We start from the raw sequence: 17,705 nt of genomic DNA on the forward strand, positions 1-17,705 counted from the left end.
TGTCCCACCTGACAAGCTGATGTCTTTCATGCGTCTGTTTGAGGAGTTGGTGATCTTCACGTCAGCGTGGACCGGCTCACCGTGGTAGAATGTCTGCAGACAAACAGTTCAGGTCAGTGGACATCAGCTACCAATGTTTAGGACCAGAGACCTGTTGGAAACCAATGCATGTTCGGGACAAGACCAAAGACATGTTCAAGACTGGAGCATGTTAGAAAACAGAGATATGTTCAAGACCAGAGACACGTTGGAAACTAATCATGTTTTAGACAAAACAAAATACATGTTGGAAACCAATGCATGTTCGGGACAATACCAGAGACATGTTCAAGACTGAAGCATGTTAAAAAACAGACACATGTTCAAGACGAGACCAGACACATGTTGGAAACCAAAGACATGTTTAAGACAAGACCAAAAACATGTTGGAGACGAATGCATGTTCGGGAGAAGACCGAAGACATGTTCAAGACTGAAGCATGTTGGAAAACAGAGACATGTTCAAGACGAGACCAGAGCCATGTGCGAAACAAAAGACATGTTGGAGACCAGAGACACGTTGGAAACCAAAGACATGTTGGAGACCAGAGACGTGTTGGATACCAGAGACATGTTGGAGGCAAGAGACATGTTGGAGACTAGAGCAAAGACATGTTGGAAACCAATGCATGTTCGGGACAAGACCAAAGACATGTTCAAGACTGGAGCATGTTAGAAATCAGAGACATGTTCAAGACAAGACCAGAGACATGCTGGAAAACAAAGACATGTTGGAGACCAGAGATATGTTGGAAACCAAAGACATGTTGGAGACCAAAGACATGTTGGAGATCAAAGACATGTTGGAGACCAGAGACATGATGGAAACAAAAAACATGTTCAAGACAAGACCAAAGACATGTTGGAAACCAATGCATGTTCGGGGCAAGACCAAAGACTGGAGCATGTTAGAAAACAGAGACATGTTCAAGACGAGAGCACAAAAGACATGATGGAAACCAAAGACATGTTTAAGACATGACCAAAGACATGTTGGGAACCAATGCATGTTCGGGAGAAGACTGAAGACATGCTCAAGACTGGAGCATGTTCGAAAACAGAGACCTGTTCAGGAAAAGACCATATACCTGTTCAGGACAAGACAAACCAAAGACATGTTGGAAACCAAATACATGTTAGAGACCAGAGACATGTTGGAAACCAAAGACATATTGGAGACCAGAGACATGTTGGAGACCAGAGACCTATTGGAAACAAAAGACATGTTTAAGACAAGACCCAAGACGTGTTGGAAACCAATGCATGTTCAACAGTGGAGCATGTTAGAAAACAAAGACATGTTCAAGACAAGACCAGAGACATGCTGGAAAACAAAGACATTTTGGAGACCAGAAACATGTTGGAAACCAAATACATGTTGGAGACCAAAGACATTAGAGATCAAAGACATATTGGAGACCAGAGACATGTTGGAAACCAAAAACATGTTCAAGAGAAGACCAAAGACATGTTGGAAACCAATGCATGTTCGGGACAAGACCAAAGACATGTTAAAGACTGGAGCATGTTAGAAAACAGAGACATGTTCAAGACGAGAGCAGAGACATGTTGGACACAAGAGACATGATGGAAACCAAAGACATGTTTAGGACATGACCAATTACATGTTGGAAACCAATGCATGTTTGGGAAAAGACTGAAGACATGTTCAAGACTGGAGCATGTTCGAAAACAGAGACCTGTTCAGGAAAAGACCATATACCTGTTCAGGACAAGACCAAATACATGTCCTAAGAACAGAGCCATGTTCGAAACTATAGACAGGTTGGAAACTAATCATGTTTTAGACAAAACAAAATACATGTTGGAAACCAATGCATGTTCGGGACAAGACCAAAGACATGTTCAAGACTGGAGCATGTTAGAAAACAGAGACATGTTCAAGACGAGACCAGACTCATGTTGGAAACCAAAGACATGTTTAAGACAAGACCAAAAACATGTTGGAGACCAATGCATGTTCGGGAGAAGACCGAAGACATGTTCAAGACTGAAGCATGTTGGAAAACAGAGACATGTTCAAGACGAGACCAGAGCCATGTAGGAAACCAAACACATAAGGGAAACCAAAGACATGCTGGAGACCAATGCATGTTCGGGAGAAGACCGAAGACATGTTCAAGACTGAAGCCTGTTGGAAAACAGAGACATGTTCAAGACGAGACCAGAGCCATGTGGGAAACCAAAGACATAATGGAAACCAAAGACATGTTGGAAACCAGAGACATGTTGGGTACCAGAGACATGTTTGGTACCAGAGACATGTTGGAGACCAGTGACATGTTGGAGGCAAGAGACATGTTGGAGACTAGACCAAAGACATGCTGGAAACCAATGCATGTTCGGGAGAAGACCGAAGACATATTCAAGACTGGAGCATGTTAGACAACAGAGACATGTTCAAGACAAGACCAGAGACATGCTGGAAAACAAAGACATGCTGGAGATCAAAGACATTGGAGATCAAAGACATGTTGGCGATCAAAGACATGTTGGAGACCAGAGACATGTTGGAAACCAAAAACATGTTCAAGACAAGACCAAAGACATGTTGGAAACCAATGCATGTTCGGCACAAGACCAAAGACATGTTCAAGACTGGAGCATGTTAGAAAACAGAGACATGTTCAAGACGAGAGCAGAGACATGTTGGACACAAGAGACATGATAGAAACCAAAGACATGTTTAAGACATGACCAAAGACATGTTGGAAACCAATGCATGTTCGGGAAAATACTGAAGACATGTTCAAGACTGGAGCATGATCGAAAACAGAGACCTGTTCAGGACAAGACCAAAGACATGTCCTAAGAACTGAGCCATGTTCGAAACCATAGACACGTTCAAGACAAAACAACAGACTTGTTCAAAACAAGACCATAAACATTTTCTAAAACCAGAGCCATGTTCATGACAAGACTGAAGAGATGTTCCAAGATAGGAGCCATGTTGGAAAACAGAACCATGTTCAGGGCGAGAACAGATACATGTTAAAAACCAGAGATGTTGGAAACCAGAGACAAGTTTAAGACCATAAACATGTTCAGGACTAAAGCGATGTTCAAGACCAGAGGGCATGTTGGAATCCAAAGACAAAATCAGGAGTGTGTTCTTGATCATGTTTAGGACAGTGGATCTTAGTTTCTGACCTCTTTGGGCAGACTCAGTTTGACTTGAAGAGGTTTCTCAGACATCAGGAAGTCGAAGGTGGTTTCAGCGACGGGTGCCACCTGACTGTCTGGTGGACTGTACTGGATCTTGCGGATGGTGAGACAAACTGAACTCCTGCAAGGAAGATAAGATCAGCAAGGTGACTAAAGGAGGACGACCTAAGTGGTGCTTGGGGCACTTTAGTCCCCAGAGGGCCCCCAAACACGGACATCCTTACTTGGCAACAGTTTTTTACCTCTAAAGACGCCTCGTTGAAACACGGTGTGATATGGAAAGTGTGTAAAAAATGTCAATCTTGGTTAACAAGCTCGGACCCAAGAGACCAAATCCTACCGAGCGCCCTCAGAACTGTAGAAACTCACTCTTTGTTGATGTTCTCGTCCCGCTTCTCCGCACAGAACGCTTTCACCTCAAACTCCACCGAACATTTCTGCGCACAAACACAAAAACCTTGAAAGGCGTCATGAATCTGATTTCTCTAGGAGCTACCGGGTCGATAACGTCGTGATCAGCGGATGTTTAAAACCAACAAACCTTTCCCACGTCTGAAGGTCCTGGCTGCAGACTGACAGAGTTTGGCAGGTTGTCAGGAAACTGCAACATAATTCCAGAAATTCATTGTTGACATTTTTGTTGCCAACTTTGACTGTCAGTGGTGGATACATTAACTAAGACTTCTGTGTGTGTCCTAGAGGGGGCCCTCATCAGTCCCGCCAGGGCAGGCCTGGGCAATTATTTTAACTTGGGGGCCACATTTAGAGAAAAAAATGTCCGGGGGCCGGTATATCTACTTTTAGGAACACTGATACAAAACCTCACAATAATGTCTGATTGAATGCTAAAAACGTAATGACAGGCCGCCTTAAAAAAGGTAATGGAATTTAAAATTTGTCTATGAACGATAAAACATGGAATAGACAAAATATGAATGTCACACCCCCTTTCGATCGACATATTTTACAGTCAAGTGAAACGCAACACAAATGTAACAAACAGTGAAATATGAACACGAGGGGTACAAAATAAACCCACCTACAATCTGATATATCACTAATCTTTAGAACTTTGTTGTGAAAATCTCCTTCCCCACCTGTGGGAACACTTCCCTCCCACGCTGCTTGGTGGCTCGTCTGAGCTGCTGTGACGTAGAATACCAAAGTAACTAATTTAGATTACCATAGTAACTCATTAGATGACCATAGTAACTGGTATATCAGCCATAAGCGCAGATTCCAACCATTGAAATACTTTGTATAGTTTAAGACTTACGGTCATTAGAAAACATCACTGCACATCGTAATGGCAGTAACACTTTCCATCTTAAAAATCTTTAAAAATATATTTGGGAACATCCGGTGGGCCAGATTGAAAAGCTTAACGGGCCGCATGTGGCCCCCAGGCTTTAATTTCCCCAGGTCTGCACCAAGGTTTCATGATTTAGCCAAGTCGCACAAATTCAACCAATCACCGTATATCTTGACCAATCTGCATCATTTTTCCCCAACAGACTGTCTCAGATCAAACGTGCACAACAACTTCCTAATAAAAACTTTTTGTTGGGGCCAAAGCAGGAACAACAATGTGCATGCTCAGGACCAAAGACATATTCAAGAGTAGACACATGTTCAGGACAAGACTAAAGACATGTTGGAAACCAAAGACATGTTGAGGACAAGACCAAACATGTTCAAGATCAGATTCATGTTGGAAAACAGACATGATCAGGAGAGAAGTTAAGTCCCTACCTTTAGTCAAAAGTGATTTATGACCCCCCATAAAACAATGATTTATGACCCTCAAGGTCAAAGGTTAATGATTTATGAGGGGTCAAGTTCAAAGGTTAATGATTTATGAGGGGTCAAGGTTAAAGGTTAATGATTTATGAGGGGTCAAGGTTAAAGGTCAAAGTCAAAGGTCAAAGTCAAAGGTCAGGTTCAAATGTCAAGGTCAAGTGGGTGTGGCTTACCCGGAAGAGGGTGGAGTTAAGACCTGCGGTGGGAGTGGTTAAACCAGGAAGAGGGTGGAGTTTTAAACAGAAAGAGGGCAGAGTTAAGACCTGCGGTGGGAGTGGTTAAACCAGGAAGAGGGTGGAGTTAAGACCTGACAGGGAACAGAGGAGGGTTCAGTTTTTTTAAGAAAGCAATGTCATCTGAGCAGCATGTGACCATATATTTGATAGTTTAAATGTTTACGATCGTTTGAAACAACTTCCAGATTTCGATGTATTGATGGCTGGGAATGTTACGTGTGGAGATGTGGACACGCACGCACTTCACACACACACACACACACACACACACACACACACACACACACACACACACACACACACACACACACACACACACACACACACACACACACACACACACACACACGCAGAGCAGGGGTACAAAAGGGCGGTGTAAGGCTTAGTCATTATTTGGAGCTTTATACGTTAGCGTAAAGACTTTGTTCGATTCGGTCATGATTAGTGAAACGCCTGTTTCGATTTATAAAAATAATAAAACTTACATTGACGCTCCGCAAAAAAGTCGAGTGTTTCTAAATCGTATTCAGATGCCGCCGACCGAGTCTTTGCGTGAGAAATGGGACTTGGAAGGGGAGGGATCTTTTGGATTTGTATTCAGATACGAAATGGGTGATATCTGCTTATTTCAGCTAAAAGAAAGAAGAGACGGAAGCCCTTTCTCGATATTTTCATCGTTATCTACCGTGGATTGGGAAGTTTTTGGTGGACACGCACACACGCACACACACGCACACACACACACACTTCACACACACACACACACACACACGCACACACGCACGCACGCACGCGCACGCACGCACACACACACACACACACACACACACACACACACACACACACACACACACACACACACACACACACACACACACACACACACATTCGTACGCACTGAAACAACTTCCGTACCTCACGAAAACATATTTAAACAGATGGAAAAAACTATCGCAGAACACAGTGTCACGTAGCAACTGGTCTTTACGGTCGTTTGAATCAACAGGTCAGTTTGGGGGACAAAAGGAGGGTTCAGTTTTTACTGACTTCCCATCTGACAGTTTAAATGTTTATGACCGTTTGAATCAACAGGACACGCACGCACGCACACACACACACACACACGCACGCACACACACACACACACACACACACATACACACACACACACACGCACACACACACACACACACACACACACACACACACCATTACCTCTGCTTTACCATGTTATTAGACATTGGTTTAACTCCATTTAAGCATTTAAACGTTAAAAGCATTACACTTGTACGACGATGTAATACCTTTTTTTTTTTTAACAGCCGATGACGACGAAGTGAAAGACGATGAACTTTGCTTAAACGGTCTTACAAAGTTGGAAGATGATTTTCGAGGTGTGTTTAAACCTTCAAATTATTTAATATTATGTGTATTCATTATTTAGTTTCATAGAGGATTTGCCGTAAGATCCTAACGCGATCGTTTTAACACAATCGCAGTCTGGTGAGTCAAATGATTCTCATTTTACAAGAAAAAAAACATGCGGTATACGATACATATATACATATATTTACTTACAGATTTTCCGTTTACATCTCTTGCTCACTGGTCTCCCTTAAAGCTGGCGGGTCCGTCAACGGCCGTTCCAGGCAGAGGAGAAGGCTTGATTGCGCCAAAGACTCCAGACATCGAATCCTTGCTCCGAGGGGAAATCATCGAAAACGACGGTGAATGTCCGACAGGCACCCGCTGTAAGTTTTTCTCGTTTTCTGTAAGCTTTTTAAGATTCTCAGGAGCTTTAAAGAGCTCCTCTCATTCCAATGTCTTTCGCTCAAATGAATTTCGCGCCTAAGGGGAATGGGCGGGGACTGATTCCGGAGGTGGGCGGTTGTTTCCGCCAAGCAACCTTCTGGTTGAAATGGAGTGTGGATCAAGATGGATCCCTACTCTATATTCTTTTATTTAACCCAATGTTTTTTAAATACGTGTATAATGCTTTATATCCTATGGGTTGTGAATTCCATCCTACAATATCTTCCAAGGAACCCAAAGAAATGTTACCACACCTCCCGCTTTATTTATTCTATAGATTGCCTGAACTATTTCATAAACTAAATCTTGTCTTGTTTCTGATGCTATGTTTTTTATGCTCATCAATGCACTGTTGGACTGCGAGCACACAACTACTTTCCTTGCTTTGTTTTCCTCTATCCAGTTAACTGCCATATAAATTGCTACCAATTCCCCCGTAAAAACAGATAGTTTATCACTGATTATTTTATTTAATACTATGTTTCCTTGTGGGATAACTGCTACAGCTCTTACCTTTATTTTTTTTTATATAGTTTTTGATGCATCCGTATATATCATATCTCAATCCATTTTTCTATCCGGTAACTATTTAAATTTCTATTCTTTAGTAATTGCATGTTTTCTTTTGGGTTATCAAACATCCACGGTGGTATTGCAGGCATTGGTACTGTAGGACTAACTTTAATATTGTCAATTTTAACTTTATTACATATGTCTCCTATAATCCACCCAAAACTATTCTTTTTTGTTTTCTCTTTTTCTTGGCAGATTGGTAGCACTGGACAAGTCGGATATCCTTGCTTGGATCCTTTTAAAGTTGCCCGATAAACTGCTGAGAGTTGATCTCTCCTCTTGTCCAAAGGTTTTTCGTTCATTTTTACTTGTAATACTGGCACTAGGGTTGATGTAGTAGCTCCACAACATAACCTTAAAGCCTGTGACTGGATCCGGTCTATTTTCCCAAGTCATGTTTTTGAAGCAGATTGGTAAATAATGCATCCGTAATCAATAACAGATGGAATTAAAGTTATAAATATATACATGTATTGTTTTCAACGTTAACCTATCAGCCCCCCAATCATTACCCCTCAAAGACCTCATTATATTTAACACCTTTTTACTTTTTCCCCTATTTTTTTATTTTCCGGAAGGAACACTCCTGAAGGAATAAATAAAGTACTATCTAATCTAATCTAATCAAATCTATTTTGCTGATGTGGGTTGACTAGTTCATATTTTTATCAAACCATATTCCTAAATATTTAAATACTTGTACCTCTTCTATATTTTCACCTTAGAGTTTTTATTTGGAGCTTGTTTTGTACTTTTGTCTTTGTAAAATGTATGACTTTTGTCTTTCCAACAGAGAATCTTAAACCTCAAGCCGTTCCCCAGTCTTGAACATTATTTACCACTTTGTTAGTTTTTTGATTATTTCTTTTGACTCTAAATAATATACTAGTCTTTCATTAATCTTTTTTTTTTTCCATTACTTTTCCCCAAATTTATAATTTCCTGCCTCTTCCGGGTCTTACCCTGACTTGCATATTGGAATTGTTACCGCTAATTTTCCCCTCTGCCGGTCATTCTCCTTCTTCATATATCCTGTCATATCATTTCAAGACCACTTCTTTGACGATGCCACCTAAGTTTTTGATCATTTGATAACCCGCTAGGTCTTTCCCCGGTGACGTATTTTTAACCTTTTTCAAAATTCGAACCATTTCATTCAAAGAAAATGTCATATCCATAGTGTTGGTAAAGCTATTAACGTTGTCTTCCATCATTTCCCCAATATTTAAACTCATTGTTTTTTCTCTCTTTTGTTTTTCCACATTTCTCAAATTATCATTACTGTGCACTTTAACACATTTTTTTTTGCTAAAGGTTCTGCTGTTTCTTTACCCGTGACTACATCTTCTTTAATAAATGTGGCACATCATCCTCTTTACCCTTCATTCCTATCTTTACGAATCGTTATATATCCTTTTATTATAAAGTTTAATTTTGGCTTCAGCCCTGTTTCTTGAATACAAATTATACGTGGTTTAGTTTTCATATTTTTAATATATCCCTTTAATTCATGTTCGGTTGCTATCAAACTTCTGGCATTCCACCGGACCATTAACAGGGTGTTGGAATGTGGTAACATGACTCCGTCACGTCTACTCTCCGTAGTACAGCTTGCACCCGGTACCAAGATAGTTCTTTCAACAACTTTGATGCTGCTTTGACAATTATTTTGATCTTCTCAGTCTTATTTTTACTTTCATTTTGTATCAAAGCTGAGTTGTGCTCTCTGGTTTATTTTGCAAATGAACCGACAGAACATGATCATGTACAAGACTCGCCTACCCACAATGCACTGCAGCCCAACGCTCCTGGTCGGATGTTTTTTTCGGGGTTCATGGAGAGATGCGGTAAAGAGTGGTAGCCAAGACACACGGTCACACACGGTCACACACGGTCACACACGGTCACACTCGGCAATTATTTTGACCTGGGGAGCAGATATAGAGGAAAAAATGTGTCTGGGGGGCCGGGATATCTGATTTTCAGGTACAAAAAACTTCACAATGACACAAAATAAACACAACAGTTAAACCTCACACTAAAATCAAGACATTGACTTGTACGTTCAAAAGACAGAATAGAACAAGTCAAGACATGCAATGCCATCTACAAAATGTTATGTAAATGTTAGTCATTACACACGCGGCTATGGTTTTGATGTATTTGTTACAGACATGTTTACGTCAAGTAACATCACATGGTTCCATTTGCACCTTTCAACAAATCTGAAAAGGAATATTAAGAAGTAAAACTTATATTTAATCCTACCTCTTCTCCGAGCACACGGTGACTGTACATACGGGTCGAAAAATGTTGACCTAATTCAGCATTTCTCAAAGTGTGGGGAATAGAGACATGACAGGTGGGGCGCGAGGAAAGGGAGGACATTTTTTTATTTTTTATTTTTTTTTACTATGCTTTCATTTTCTATACACACTGTAAATCACTTTGTGATTCTGTCTGTGAAATCCGCCGTATAAATAAATGTAAATTACTTATTTTTCCTGTAGGCTTTAAATTTCTCGGCAGGAGCGAAAGTTTGACAGACATAGCAACAGTAACTTTTGCAGGCAGGGCTAAGAGGAACAAACTTTCGCGCGGATGGGTAGCAGGCTAATGTGCGGACCACAATTACACAAAATGGATACATTTGCAACTCGCACCTCAAAGGTCTGCGGAGAAACAAAAATATGACGGGTCTAATCAACCAAAAAGTCAACCTAAAAGAAAATATGGCGAAGGGTATCTTGCTCTTGGATTCACGGCAGCGGAGGTGGGGGCAGAGGAGAGACCCCTGTGTGTTCTTTGTCTAAAACGGCTAGCAGCAGACAGCATCAGGCCCAACAAAGTAAAGAGACAACTCGAGACCACACATGATGTCCAATAAATTGTTTTGTTGGGGCGATGGGGGTAGGTGGGCCTTGAGTCTAAAGTGCTGATGACAGAAAAAAAAAAAGTTTGAGAAGCCCTGACCTAATTGTACGGATCTCACTTTAAACGGCAAACCGATCATTTAAATGTTTTCACTTTGAATATGAAACGAGGAGTAAAATGTACAATGTACAATATTATCAATTATTTCACAAGGACATGTTTTAAGGATATTGTACAGTATAATTAAATCTAAAATGAATGTGATCACTTTCAGGATCATTTTATTTTTAGCCAGTAAACAACTGTTATGTACTTTTGAATCGGGTTTTCAAAAAAAAAAAAAAGGGAGGGACAATCAAGGATCAACAATGGCACGACTTTCACTAACTTGCGTGAGGTCAAAAGACAAGAGATTTTAGACCAATGCTGCTTTGGATCTGTTCCTGCTAAACTAGTAAGTGACTTTCAATGCTCAAATCAGAATAATAATACTAATTTTAGCTACTGGAAATTTGTGTGGTGGCAATAAATACCCACCAGCGCGATACTTTGCAGTTCCACACTGACCAACCACGCAACAAACTCAAAAGAACTGTACAAGGAAAAAACAATGCAGTGACTTCAAACTGCAAATATAAGGTTTGAGTAAAATATGTAGGTTGGTGTGAATGTTGTCCGTCTATCTATGTTGACCCTGCAATGAGGGGGCGACTTGTCCAGGGTGTACACCTCCTTCCACCCGATTGTAGCTGAGATAGGCGCCAGCGACCCCCACGTCCCCAAAAGGGAATAAGTGGTAGAAAACGAATGTAGGTTCCTACTGTGGAAAGTTCAGTAATACAGAATCATTGTGGCATTATCGTGTCAGTTGGACGCTATATGCGCTAGTCCTCATGGTAAATGTGGTTTTCCTTTTGGGAAAACGCCATCGCTTTGGTTCACTGGTGCGGCCAATATAAACCAAAACTGAAAGTTCTTAAGTGGGGGTTTAAGTAGAGTTTATAAATCTTGTATCTGTGCCACATATAGCCTTATTTCAGTGTCAACAGTCTCCAGCTTACTTGCTACACATGTTTTGGCTCTGCCCATCCCTGTGCAGTTATTGGACCGATATTTTTAATACTTTGTCTGTTGTTGTAATTACCTACTAGGCCTTCTTTGCCTTTATTTGTTGTTGTATCTTTATGTTAGCAATTGGGACTTTTTGAATGAAATTGTCTGTGGCTCCATGTTAACGAAGTTGCCTGTACTATTTGACTGATGCATTTTATTGATTGATTTATTAGCAGTAATTGCACAAAGGCATTCTTCTTCTTTTAGTTTTCTGACAGCACGTAGGCGTTCGCATCAACTTTCGTCTTTTTAACAAATGGGTAAAGGGGGGATGATGTATGCCGTAAAACTAGTTGGCACATTTAATATTTAATAATAATGAATATTGTAAAATTCTATAATTTTTGTTATTTAAAGGGGAAAACCCGATTCAAAAGTACATAACAGTTGTTTACTGGCTAAAAATAAAATGATCCTGAAAGTGATCACATTCATTTTAGATTTAATTATACTGTACAATATCCTTAAAACATGTCCTTGTGAAATAATTGATAATATTGTACATTGTACATTTTACTCCTCGTTTCATATTCAAAGTGAAAACATTTAAATGATCGGTTTGCCGTTTAAAGTGAGATCCGTACAATTAGGTCAGGGCTTCTCAAACTTTTTTTTTTTCTGTCATCAGCACTTTAGACTCAAGGCCCACCTACCCCCATCGCCCCAACAAAACAATTTATTGGACATCATGTGTGGTCTCGAGTTGTCTCTTTACTTTGTTGGGCCTGATGCTGTCTGCTGCTAGCCGTTTTAGACAAAGAACACACAGGGGTCTCTCCTCTGCCCCCACCTCCGCTGCCGTGAATCCAAGAGCAAGATACCCTTCGCCATATTTTCTTTTAGGTTGACTTTTTGGTTGATTAGACCCGTCATATTTTTGTTTCTCCGCAGACCTTTGAGGTGCGAGTTGCAAATGTATCCATTTTGTGTAATTGTGGTCCGCACATTAGCCTGCTACCCATCCGCGCGAAAGTTTGTTCCTCTTAGCCCTGCCTGCAAAAGTTACTGTTGCTATGTCTGTCAAACTTTCGCTCCTGCCGAGAAATTTAAAGCCTACAGGAAAAATAAGTAATTTACATTTATTTATACGGCGGATTTCACAGACAGAATCACAAAGTGATTTACAGTGTGTATAGAAAATGAAAGCATAGTAAAAAAAAATAAAAAATAAAAAAATGTCCTCCCTTTCCTCGCGCCCCACCTGTCATGTCTCTATTCCCCACACTTTGAGAAATGCTGAATTAGGTCAACATTTTTCGACCCGTATGTACAGTCACCGTGTGCTCGGAGAAGAGGTAGGATTAAATATAAGTTTTACTTCTTAATATTCCTTTTCAGATTTGTTGAAAGGTGCAAATGGAACCATGTGATGTTACTTGACGTAAACATGTCTGTAACAAATACATCAAAACCATAGCCGCGTGTGTAATGACTAACATTTACATAACATTTTGTAGATGGCATTGCATGTCTTGACTTGTTCTATTCTGTCTTTTGAACGTACAAGTCAATGTCTTGATTTTAGTGTGAGGTTTAACTGTTGTGTTTATTTTGTGTCATTGTGAAGTTTTTTGTACCTGAAAATCAGATATCCCGGCCCCCCAGACACATTTTTTCCTCTATATCTGCTCCCCAGGTCAAAATAATTGCCGAGTGTGACCGTGTGTGACCGTGTGTGACCGTGTGTGACCGTGTGTCTTGGCTACCACTCTTTACCGCATCTCTCCATGAACCCCGAAAAAAACATCCGACCAGGAGCGTTGGGCTGCAGTGCATTGTGGGTAGGCGAGTCTTGTACATGATCATGTTCTGTCGGTTCATTTGCAAAATAAACCAGAGAGCACAACTCAGCTTTGATACAAAATGAAAGTAAAAATAAGACTGAGAAGATCAAAATAATTGTCAAAGCAGCATCAAAGTTGTTGAAAGAACTATCTTGGTACCGGGTGCAAGCTGTACTACGGAGAGTAGACGTGACGGAGTCATGTTACCACATTCCAACACCCTGTTAATGGTCCGGTGGAATGCCAGAAGTTTGATAGCAACCGAACATGAATTAAAGGGATATATTAAAAATATGAAAACTAAACCACGTATAATTTGTATTCAAGAAACAGGGCTGAAGCCAAAATTAAACTTTATAATAAAAGGATATATAACGATTCGTAAAGATAGGAATGAAGGGTAAAGAGGATGATGTGCCACATTTATTAAAGAAGATGTAGTCACGGGTAAAGAAACAGCAGAACCTTTAGCAAAAAAAAATGTGTTAAAGTGCACAGTAATGATAATTTGAGAAATGTGGAAAAACAAAAGAGAGAAAAAACAATGAGTTTAAATATTGGGGAAATGATGGAAGACAACGTTAATAGCTTTACCAACACTATGGATATGACATTTTCTTTGAATGAAATGGTTCGAATTTTGAAAAAGGTTAAAAATACGTCACCGGGGAAAGACCTAGCGGGTTATCAAATGATCAAAAACTTAGGTGGCATCGTCAAAGAAGTGGTCTTGAAATGATATGACAGGATATATGAAGAAGGAGAATGACCGGCAGAGGGGAAAATTAGCGGTAACAATTCCAATATGCAAGTCAGGGTAAGACCCGGAAGAGGCAGGAAATTATAAATTTGGGGAAAAGTAATGGAAAAAAAAAAAGATTAATGAAAGACTAGTATATTATTTAGAGTCAAAAGAAATAATCAAAAAACTAACAAAGTGGTAAATAATGTTCAAGACTGGGGAACGGCTTGAGGTTTAAGATTCTCTGTTGGAAAGACAAAAGTCATACATTTTACAAAGACAAAAGTACAAAACAAGCTCCAAATAAAAACTCTAAGGTGAAAATATAGAAGAGGTACAAGTATTTAAATATTTAGGAATATGGTTTGATAAAAATATGAACTAGTCAACCCACATCAGCAAAATAGATTTGATTAGATTAGATTAGATAGTACTTTATTTATTCCTTCAGGAGTGTTCCTTCCGGAAAATAAAAAAATAGGGGAAAAAGTAAAAAGGTGTTAAATATAATGAGGTCTTTGAGGGGTAATGATTGGGGGGCTGATAGGTTAACGTTGAAAACAATACATGTATATATTTATAACTTTAATTCCATCTGTTATTGATTACGGATGCATTATTTACCAATCTGCTTCAAAAACATGACTTGGGAAAATAGACCGGATCCAGTCACAGGCTTTAAGGTTATGTTGTGGAGCTACTACATCAACCCTAGTGCCAGTATTACAAGTAAAAATGAACGAAAAACCTTTGGACAAGAGGAGAGATCAACTCTCAGCAGTTTATCGGGCAACTTTAAAAGGATCCAAGCAAGGATATCCGACTTGTCCAGTGCTACCAATCTGCCAAGAAAAAGAGAAAACAAAAAAGAATAGTTTTGGGTGGATTATAGGAGACATATGTAATAAAGTTAAAATTGACAATATTAAAGTTAGTCCTACAGTACCAATGCCTGCAATACCACCGTGGATGTTTGATAACCCAAAAGAAAACATGCAATTACTAAAGAATAGAAATTTAAATAGTTACCGGATAGAAAAATGGATTGAGATATGATATATACGGATGCATCAAAAACTATATAAAAAAAAATAAAGGTAAGAGCTGTAGCAGTTATCCCACAAGGAAACATAGTATTAAATAAAATAATCAGTGATAAACTATCTGTTTTTACGGGGGAATTGGTAGCAATTTATATGGCAGTTAACTGGATAGAGGAAAACAAAGCAAGGAAAGTAGTTGTGTGCTCGCAGTCCAACAGTGCATTGATGAGCATAAAAAACATAGCATCAGAAACAAGACAAGATTTAGTTTATGAAATAGTTCAGGCAATCTATAGAATAAATAAAGCGGGAGGTGTGGTAACATTTCTTTGGGTTCCTTGGAAGATATTGTAGGATGGAATTCACAACCCATAGGATATAAAGCATTATACACGTATTTAAAAAACATTGGGTTAAATAAAAGAATATAGAGTAGGGATCCATCTTGATCCACACTCCATTTCAACCAGAAGGTTGCTTGGCGGAAACAACCGCCCACCTCCGGAATCAGTCCCCGCCCATTCCCCTTAGGCGCGAAATTCATTTGAGCGAAAGACATTGGAATGAGAGGAGCTCTTTAAAGCTCCTGAGAATCTTAAAAAGCTTACAGAAAACGAGAAAAACTTACAGCGGGTGCCTGTCGGACATTCACCGTCGTTTTCGATGATTTCCCCTCGGAGCAAGGATTCGATGTCTGGAGTCTTTGGCGCAATCAAGCCTTCTCCTCTGCCTGGAACGGCCGTTGACGGACCCGCCAGCTTTAAGGGAGACCAGTGAGCAAGAGATGTAAACGGAAAATCTGTAAGTAAATATATGTATATATGTATCGTATACCGCATGTTTTTTTTCTTGTAAAATGAGAATCATTTGACTCACCAGACTGCGATTGTGTTAAAACGATCGCGTTAGGATCTTACGGCAAATCCTCTATGAAACTAAATAATGAATACACATAATATTAAATAATTTGAAGGTTTAAACACACCTCGAAAATCATCTTCCAACTTTGTAAGACCGTTTAAGCAAAGTTCATCGTCTTTCACTTCGTCGTCATCGGCTGTTAAAAAAAAAAAAGGTATTACATCGTCGTACAAGTGTAATGCTTTTAACGTTTAAATGCTTAAATGGAGTTAAACCAATGTCTAATAACATGGTAAAGCAGAGGTAATGGTGTGTGTGTGTGTGTGTGTGTGTGTGTGTGTGTGCGTGTGTGTGTGTGTGTATGTGTGTGTGTGTGTGTGTGTGTGTGCGTGCGTGTGTGTGTGTGTGTGTGCGTGCGTGCGTGTCCTGTTGATTCAAACGGTCATAAACATTTAAACTGTCAGATGGGAAGTCAGTAAAAACTGAACCCTCCTTTTGTCCCCCAAACTGACCTGTTGATTCAAACGACCGTAAAGACCAGTTGCTACGTGACACTGTGTTCTGCGATAGTTTTTTCCATCTGTTTAAATATGTTTTCGTGAGGTACGGAAGTTGTTTCAGTGCGTACGAATGTGTGTGTGTGTGTGTGTGTGTGTGTGTGTGTGTGTGTGTGTGTGTGTGTGTGTGTGTGTGTGTGTGTGTGTGTGTGTGTGTGTGTGTGTGTGTGTGCGTGCGTGCGCGTGCGTGCGTGCGTGTGTGCGTGTGTGTGTGTGTGTGTGTGTGAAGTGTGTGTGTGTGTGCGTGTGTGTGCGTGTGTGCGTGTCCACCAAAAACTTCCCAATCCACGGTAGATAACGATGAAAATATCGAGAAAGGGCTTCCGTCTCTTCTTTCTTTTAGCTGAAATAAGCAGATATCACCCATTTCGTATCTGAATACAAATCCAAAAGATCCCTCCCCTTCCAAGTCCCATTTCTCACGCAAAGACTCGGTCGGCGGCATCTGAATACGATTTAGAAACACTCGACTTTTTTGCGGAGCGTCAATGTAAGTTTTATTATTTTTATAAATCGAAACAGGCGTTTCACTAATCATGACCGAATCGAACAAAGTCTTTACGCTAACGTATAAAGCTCCAAATAATGACTAAGCCTTACACCGCCCTTTTGTACCCCTGCTCTGCGTGTGTGTGTGTGTGTGTGTGTGTGTGTGTGTGTGTGTGTGTGTGTGTGTGTGTGTGTGTGTGTGTGTGTGTGTGTGTGTGTGTGTGTGTGTGTGTGTGTGTGTGAAGTGCGTGCGTGTCCACATCTCCACACGTAACATTCCCAGCCATCAATACATCGAAATCTGGAAGTTGTTTCAAACGATCGTAAACATTTAAACTATCAAATATATGGTCACATGCTGCTCAGATGACATTGCTTTCTTAAAAAAACTGAACCCTCCTCTGTTCCCTGTCAGGTCTTAACTCCACCCTCTTCCTGGTTTAACCACTCCCACCGCAGGTCTTAACTCTGCCCTCTTTCTGTTTAAAACTCCACCCTCTTCCTGGTTTAACCACTCCCACCGCAGGTCTTAACTCCACCCTCTTCCGGGTAAGCCACACCCACTTGACCTTGACATTTGAACCTGACCTTTGACT

The 17,705-nt window shown here is 40.2% G+C and overlaps 1 protein-coding gene across 1 annotated transcript in view; it reads right to left on the reverse strand.

The window, feature by feature from the left end:
• The window catches only part of LOC133537022 (S-arrestin-like), a 36,797-nt gene that overhangs the window by 7,052 nt on the left and 12,040 nt on the right, over positions 1-17,705 (reverse strand). The window contains exons 6-9 of the mRNA XM_061877839.1: positions 3,767-3,826; positions 3,595-3,662; positions 3,211-3,346; positions 9-93 (exon numbers count right to left, since the gene is read on the reverse strand). Coding sequence (XP_061733823.1) covers positions 9-93; positions 3,211-3,346; positions 3,595-3,662; positions 3,767-3,826 — 349 coding nt within the window. The remainder of the gene's footprint in view (positions 1-8; positions 94-3,210; positions 3,347-3,594; positions 3,663-3,766; positions 3,827-17,705) is intronic.

This window comes from Nerophis ophidion, linkage group LG18 (assembly GCF_033978795.1).
Source record: "Nerophis ophidion isolate RoL-2023_Sa linkage group LG18, RoL_Noph_v1.0, whole genome shotgun sequence".
Lineage (NCBI taxonomy): Eukaryota > Metazoa > Chordata > Actinopteri > Syngnathiformes > Syngnathidae > Nerophis > Nerophis ophidion.